Below are 8,235 nucleotides of genomic sequence, written 5' to 3'. Positions count from 1 at the left end.
ACTGAATAGACTTCTGTAATTCTAGCTGTCCAAACAGAAACATATGTACATGTTTTGGCATAACATTGTATTCTAAGACTGGTTTTTCCATCATTATAAAAGTGCATTATATCCATTTGTATATTTGCATGCAATTCAGTGAAAAAAAAAAAAAAAAAAAGTGGAAAATTCTATGACCTTTGTCTGTTAGATGTTCCTTTTTGGTGACTGTAAGCTATTTTATAACACAAATATTTACCCACAATGGCACTGGCCTTTTTACTGAATTTGCATTACATTACCAGAATAATAATTCTTTCTGATTCAAAGCCCTGGGGATCTGAGAGCTAATCCTAAAGAACATCATTACATTGAAAGTCCTTGCCAAGATTTTATGTGATATTTGTCCTATTTTTAAGCATGAAATTTTGTCTAGCTGCAGAGTCAAGGACCATCTCATGGGATATTCTTTAGAGATGGGATGCAGCACATGGAACATTTTTATGCTCATATTAATTTAGTTAGAAGGTCAATATTAACTCAAGGAACTATATAGCAAAGAAATGCAGCTTTTGGACAGTGACTCTATGGTTGTACTAAACTCTGGAAACAGAATGTAGAATTTAAAGGTTGATTTGGGAGAGCTGGAAGGCAGGTTATGATTCACACAATCTTTAAACAGTTTCTCCATGCATTTTTGTTCAAATAAAAGTTGACATGGAGAAATGGAAGGCCAACTGCATAATAGATTATTAACTTCACTTGAAACTTTCTACCCAATATAACAATTTAGAAACAGGCCTCTTTTACTTAATTGTGCTGATTTTTGAAAGGGTGTAACAAAAACCTGCCTTTCAAGTTTTTTATTTTCAGTTGTTTTGGCTGAGCTGAAATACATTTTTGTAGCACCTAATACAGTTTGGCTTTGGTAGCGTGAAACCAGAACACATTTTACTCTTACTTCTGTAGACGATTAAGAGTATCCTTCAAGGGGTGAGGAAACTGATTTAAATAATCAACAAAAATTCAGAAGCTATGGGAGCTTAATTCACGTTTTGTCTCTATTCCACAGTTATTCTTGACACCAAACAGTTCTACACAGCAATTAGCAGAAAATTCTGTAGTCTCTGCAACATGGAAGGGAGAACACTCAGCAACATTGTATCTAGTGTCTAACCCACACACAGCTGTGTCACTTAGGACGAAAAATCCCGTTGGTATATAGAAGCAGCTAGATAGCTCACATAAAATCGGAAAATGAAGTTTGGACCACTGGGCTGAATATACAAATGCTAAGTCTGCTTTTCCTATACCTCACAGTCACAAGGCACGCGCTTTCATATTGTCATAGTAATTTCTGCCAAAACATAGGGGGGCATTGATGTGGTCCTCTAATGCAGCTTTTGCCTTCACTAATGTCATGACTTTTCTACTACGCAGTTATCACGCAGTTATTACGCAGTTTGTCACACTTGAGAAATAATGTCTCTAGAGTTAGCATATACAGTAAATCAGCCTGTTTTGCAAAAAACCCACAAACAAACAGAAAACCAAACAAAACCACAAACCAAAACCATACAATTTAGAATATAGTTTGAATACAATGACTTAAAATTCCTCTGGAGCTCTTTCTCAAATGAAGCTATTTCCCAAACACAAGCAATAGGAGGGTTTAAAGAGAAAGTACAGGAAGCAAAATGCTCTATGTGGTATTTGGGGGCTAAAGTATTTTGGGAAAGACAGGTGCAATCATACATTTATATTATGTTTAGGTGTTTATTCATGAGAGTTGAGAATGTAATTCTTTAATGCCAGCATTAATTGTGATAAAGCCCTCCAGGGACAGCGGTGGTGCCTTTTCCTGGGGGACAGTCAATCACTCTCTGCCCAAGTAAAGGCAGGCTGCTCATTTTACTCGCAGGCTTAGGTTCTCTCCCACAGGCAAATCGCCTTCCTTTGAGAGAGCAGAACTTCCAACGCTTTTGCAGCCGAAAGTGTAAAAAAAAAAAAAAAAAATTAAAAAAATTTTAGAAAAACGAAGAAAAATCACTCCGCCAGGAAAGGCTCTGCGGCGCGCAGGGCAGGGCAGGGCAGGGCAGGGCAGGGCGGGCAGAGCGCGGCCGGCGGCGCTCGCTCCCGCGCCGCCCAGCGCCGCCCCCGCGGCCGCCCCGCCGGTGCCACCTGCCGCCGCCAGCGGTGTCCGGCGCCGCGCCGAGCGGGCTGCCGGCGGCTGCGGCGTGCGAGCCGGCTGCCCGTGCAGCGCCCGGTGCCGCTGAGGCAGCGCGGGGGAGATTCTCGCTGCTGCTCCTCTGGGCTCGCTGCTGCGAGACTGAGCGGCAGATCCGGAGGTGTGCGTGCGTGTGCCGGGAGATGCGGAGCGCGTTTGGCTGAGGTGCCTTGCCCCTGGGAAGCTCTGCGAGAAGAGGCGGAGAGAGGCGGTGGGAAGGAGGCAGGAGCTGAACTGAAGTACAGCACAGCTGTTTCCGAATACTCTGGTTCTTTTGGGTGCCACAGTGATTGTGAACATGGATTCTGTCACTGAAATCTTCTTGAAGCTGCTCTTTCTCCTGTCTGTTCATCGCCAGCACATGGCAGTGGCAGGGAATAAATGTAAGTATTGCATATGATTTAAAACTCAATCCAGAGTGTGTTGAAAACTTCTGGGATTTTTTTTTTTTTTTTTTGGATTTAGAATAAATATAATTTTTGAGGCAAACATTTATGCTTTGAAATCATGACATCAAGCTGCTAGCCTGAAAATTTTCTAAAACTCTTCTATAGGTTTTTATCATGAGATTGTTGTCTACAAAGCTTACTAAATAAGAGTATCTGAAAGCAGCATTTTGCTAAGGGATGCATGTTCAGCTCTATTTTCATTTTGTTTTCTCTTTTGAAGTGCAGCATTTTCCGAGGAATTCTGTCTTACATGGAAATTACTGGCAGACTTCTATTGTGCAGTGTTTCTATTGTGTAGTGGATTTTAGCATTTGAAAATTGTGAAAGCTGGTATCTGCATATCCTGGATTAAGCTGGCACTCAACTTGAATGGCAATCACAGTGCAGTTCAAAAGCAGTAGAAATGTAACAAGGAAAAATGTGGCTAGCAAGACTTTAAGTTGTCTGCATTGATTGTTAGGGAGTACTGTTCATGCATGACATAGAAGAGAATGCTAACAGTTACAATAGAAAGTTTTGGTTTTTGGGGTTTTTTTTAATGAGTTAGCCAGCAGAGTGGTATCACAAAATAAAGACTGTGATTACAGTTTTAAGTACAATCTGCTCTCTAGGAGGCAAATCATATATATATATAGATATAGATATAGATATAGATACATAGATACATAGATAGACATATACATATGTGTATATATCTGAAAAATCTCTGTTTCCAGTATTGAATTAGGTTAATTACCTTTAAATTAAAAAATAAAAAACTCATTAAGAAATTAATTTTCAGGGATTTTATAATTCAGTAACAGAACTGAGTTATTCTTGTTCCATTTGATTCAGCTTCAACAAGCTGAAGGATTTCCTTTTGTGTTCTGTGGTAGTGCAGTAGCCTAAATGCCAGATGCTCATAACCTGAACTGAACATATTTTCTCCCCTTCCTGTTAAGGCACTGGTTGTGCATCACAGGAATGGGAAGGGCTGAAGTAATGATTCTGTGGGAAGAAAGTGCATGCCAAAGCAATGAGGAATGTTCAGGAATAACCTTACAGCCCAGTGGCAGGGGACAGCTCCCTGGAAACATTTGAGCAATGGCAGAGAAGTTTGAAGTGCTCAATGGATCTATAGCCTAGGGTTTTGCATATGGATGGTTTGTAAACTAAACATGCTCCCATGAGCCAGACATTCACACTGCAGCATCAAAATGATCTTGTGCTGTCATTCAGTAATGATATCTCATTTGATACTCAAGTGCATTGTGTAGCCCTAAACATGAATACTAAGTTCCTCATGTTAAACACCCTGCTGCAATCCAGTCACAGCTTTAATTCTCTTCATCATTCTGCATTGTACAGTTTATGAATACATCCATTTTCACAAGACCATGATAATTGAATTGCACATTAATAGCATTTGGCACTATGCACGAAACTAAATCAGTTGCTTACAGGGAGGCATATTAAAACCATTGCAAAAAAAGCCTTGCATCACACAGCAAAGCAGTAAAGCACTAGAGGTCACTCTTACAATTTAGGAAGCAAGATTTGAGGAAGAGGCTCAAGCTTCTTTCCAATATAGAATTCTGAAGGATGAAACAAATCAAGGATAAAATACGTTCACTACTGGCTTTCCCAGATACATCTCCAAAACAGGGCAAAATCCTGTTTCAAATGGTTGAATTGAATGAACAGATTATTTCATGTATATGCTGTTATTTATAAATGCAAAGTGTTTTTATTTAGGAATAAATCCAAACTACTATGTCAAAACACTCATCTGAAGTGAAAATACAAGAACTCTGCCCATACTACAGGAAATATATCATTATTATAGGAAAAATAAATTAAATTATTTAAATTAAACAATGAACAATAACGTATGGAGAGAACTTTGCCAGCCTAATGCATATTGCTCATTTTCAATATCTAATCTGGAAAAAATGCCCATATATATATTGTTTTAGAAGTAAGAATTTCTGTAGAAAAGGTAGTTTGTTTTAGAAGTGACAGTTTACATCTGAAGTATTATGGTATAAATTTTATTAGCATGTTACAATTCAAAAAAATTACCTCAGGAGAAAAGGTTTGTCATAGTTACTGATTTTGGTAGATCCATGCAGGAGCCATTATATACCTACTTGAACTTACTTTACCTTTTCTTCTTGTGATGTTAACCAGGAATTGAAATCCTTTTCAGTAGCTGCTTCTACTATTGGAACTAATGTACTTAAACACATTTACAAAACCAAGTGAAGTTTAAATGTCTTGAATGAATTTTAGTGGCTGGATTTTCCAGTAGGCTGCCAATCATCAAAGACAGTAGGATGGGGCTTTAATTTTTGTTCTGTATTAATTTATTTTTCTTGTTTTAATTTTATGGTTCTTTCTGTAGTAGTAGATCCTGAATACTTAAGCCTTGCTTTGCTTTTAAGGCCAGTGGCCAGTAAGATGAGACAAAATTAAAGACCTTTAAATGTCATCTTGAAGTGTCATTGGTAATATTACTAAGTCAGTTGTCCAAAGAAAATTCCCTAGATCAAAAATTGATGTGTTTAAAATTATTTCTCTCTTAAAGAAATTGCAGTATTCCTCTTTTGAATAAAATATTTTTGAAGTTCTTAGGTTGTCGGGAGCCAACAGACATATTTTTAATATTTTAAATATTAGAAATTTTCATTTAAAATATGAAATTTTATTTCTAGGGTCTTAGTTTGTTTGTTTCTCCTGAAAATTAAGACTGACACTTCCAACCAAGAGAAGTAATAATTGGCGCTGAAATTCCAAATATTTTAAAAGTTTTGTACTATTGCTTCTTAGAGGTTTCCTCTACTTTCTTCCTCCCAAAGAATTGAAATTGCAGTGCAGTTGAAAGAGGTTTGAAGTGCACAGGCTTAGTAAGTAATTGTATAAGGTCAAGTGTGAGTTTTAAATGAAATATTAAGGCAAGTACTTCTGTAAGTTTTTTCCACTGGAGCTATGAAACATTTTTATTTTATTGGTAACTGTCTCTACTGTTGTAAATCAGCAAGTTACTAAATCATCACTTGAGAACCTGCCAGAAATTGGTACTTCAGTAGGTGCAGGGGCTTTTTTTTTAAACTCTCTAAAGCTGAAGTGTTGCAGAAAACATAATTAAATCCTCTATACATATCAAGTCAGCTGTGACTAAAAATTATTAAGGGAAATTGTTGCAGTGAATGGAAATAAAGAGGAATTGGGGAGTTTCCATGCAAATTCTCACTTCTGCATGCCTTCTTCTCTGTGTTAAAACTCCCCAGTTTTACAGAAGCTCTTATGCATTCAGATTTTCACATGTGTAGTATGATGATCACAATTTCTATAAGCACATAAAATATTATTATTATTACTATTATTATTATTATTATTGTTATTGTTATTGTTATTGAACTACTACTACTACTACTGCTGCTACTACTACTACTACTACTACTATGACTGCTGTTGATTTTCTTGTTAATGCTAGATGTCAGGAATATCAGAAACTTCTTAATGCTAGATTAGAGGACGTCTCTAAAGATAACAGAGAATGACTATTAATGAAACTGAAGTTTTCAAAGAGAGGACTGAGTGAATACATACCTTGATTGTACCATCAGATGCAAGTCATTGTGCAAGTATTGCCCCCTAGGAAGGGATTACTTTCTACAAAGAAAACATTGTATATTAATTTTGAAATTATTACCATTCTGATGTTAGCCATTGGTATCAAACAGTTCCATAGAATAACTGACAATTTTATGGAACTGCATAGAAATGATAGTAAAGTGTTGTTTATCAAAACCAATTTAATTTAAAATGTCATTCTCTTACTGTTAGCTTGTGGTTGATGTGAACTGGAGGGGAGGAGAAAGTAGTCCCTTACTTAATTTTCTTTTAGCCTCATTAATATTTATTTTCTGTTTCTTATCATCTATCTCTGCTATGAGAGGGCAATGGAGACCTTATCAGAGATCAGGCCATCTCTGGGCAATTATTAACCTGAATAAAACATTACAGACATCTCTGGTATATATCGCATGTTGTTTGTACAGTAACATCAAAATCTTGCATCAACATCAAATCTAAACTAATATCAGAAGAAAATTTTTTTTTTTTTTTTTTAGACTTTAAAGGCTTAGATTTCACAGAAAACCTTGGATTGATTACACTGCGTATAATCAACAATTCACATCCCATTGCTCTAGGCTTTAAAATTCCCATGAATACACTTGTCCCTGAGCCGAGTCAGCAGGATGGATGAGCAAACGTTGGTCATGATTGGAGGAGTCATGATTGGAGAAAAGTGAGAGACAATGACATTCTCAAAGTATGATAGTATCAACCACAAGCAGCAATACAGTAGGATGTATGTTAATTATTTATTACATTTGCTGTGTAGGTTAGGACATACTGTATTTTGATTAAATGCTAGTCAGAAGTTTCAGAGGAAGCACTAACTTCTTCATGTTTTCATAAATATTCAGTCATGGCCATTCTGCTTTCTTTCTTTCTTACATAAGAGTATGTAAGCCTACATCTTTCTTCATCCACAAGAAAGACAACTTTTGACTAAGATGAAAGTCTCACAAAATAATGCATTCTTCTGTCATTGTATATGAGGAACAAAGCTCAAGTTTAATATTCTTTCCAGGCATTCCTCTGTTGCATTAGAAAAAAATCCACAAGCAGATAGTTTGTCATATATTTATAAGTCTGTGTTGTTTTAACTCCAACCATCAACCAAGCCCAACATAGCTGCTCAGTGATTCTCCCACCAGCAGGTAAAGAATGTTCTGAAATTTACTGATTCTATGCATAAAAAAAAAGCAGAAGTCACAAGCAAAGTAAAACAAGGAATGCTTCCTCCATGTCCTGTAGGTGTTCAGGAGAGCAGGGCCCCATCACACATAACAGTAACTTGGGAAGACAAATGACATAAATTCAAATGTCACTGCCTAGTCACTTCCTCCACCTTCCCCCAGTTTTATATGCTGAGCATGATGCCATGTAGTCTGGGGTATCACTTTGATCATTTTGGGTCACCTCTCCTGGCAGGGTCTCCTCCCAGCTTTCCATGCATTCTTAACTTCCTTTCCATCAAGGCAGTGCAAAAAGCAGAAAAGATTTTGCCTCTGTGTGGCCCTGCTCAGCAATAACAACAACAAAATCTTGATATTATCAAACCTGTGTTCATCACAAGCCCAAAACACAGCCCCATACCAGCCACTGTGAAGGGAATTAAGTCTACCCCAGCCAAAACCAGCACAATATCTCATATGATATACTTGCCACTACTCTGTCTACTGATTCATCTTTTGAAAAAACTTGTAACAAGTTTAGCTGAGGAAAAATAGGCCAAATATCGCCCCCCCCACCACAATCCCTTCTCAATCCTGCTATCTCTCCACTCCAAACAAGCAAATCAAAGAACAATTGAAGAGTCAAGAAGCATTAAATCTTTCAAACATATCTTTTCTTCCACCCCCCTCCCCCAGATAAACCTTTGCCTTTGTGCTGCTTGTAGATCTGAGAGTTTAGTGTGCTGTATCACACAGGATTGTGGGAAAGTTAGAGCTCCTTCTCAGTACT

At 37.4% G+C, this 8,235-nt stretch overlaps 1 protein-coding gene across 1 annotated transcript in view; it reads left to right on the top strand.

Annotated features, from left to right (window-relative positions):
• The first annotated feature begins 2,161 nt into the window (after positions 1 to 2,161).
• The window catches only part of CNTNAP4 (contactin associated protein family member 4), a 205,235-nt gene continuing 199,161 nt past the window's right edge, over positions 2,162 to 8,235 (top strand). The window contains exon 1 of the mRNA XM_064403135.1: positions 2,162 to 2,589. Within this exon, the coding sequence (XP_064259205.1) occupies positions 2,505 to 2,589 (85 nt within the window). The 5' untranslated portion in view covers positions 2,162 to 2,504. The remainder of the gene's footprint in view (positions 2,590 to 8,235) is intronic.

This window comes from Passer domesticus, chromosome Z (genome assembly GCF_036417665.1).
Source record: "Passer domesticus isolate bPasDom1 chromosome Z, bPasDom1.hap1, whole genome shotgun sequence".
Classification (NCBI taxonomy): domain Eukaryota; kingdom Metazoa; phylum Chordata; class Aves; order Passeriformes; family Passeridae; genus Passer; species Passer domesticus.
The sequence above is the reverse complement of the archived record's forward strand: the minus strand, read 5'-3'. Positions and strand labels throughout refer to the sequence as shown.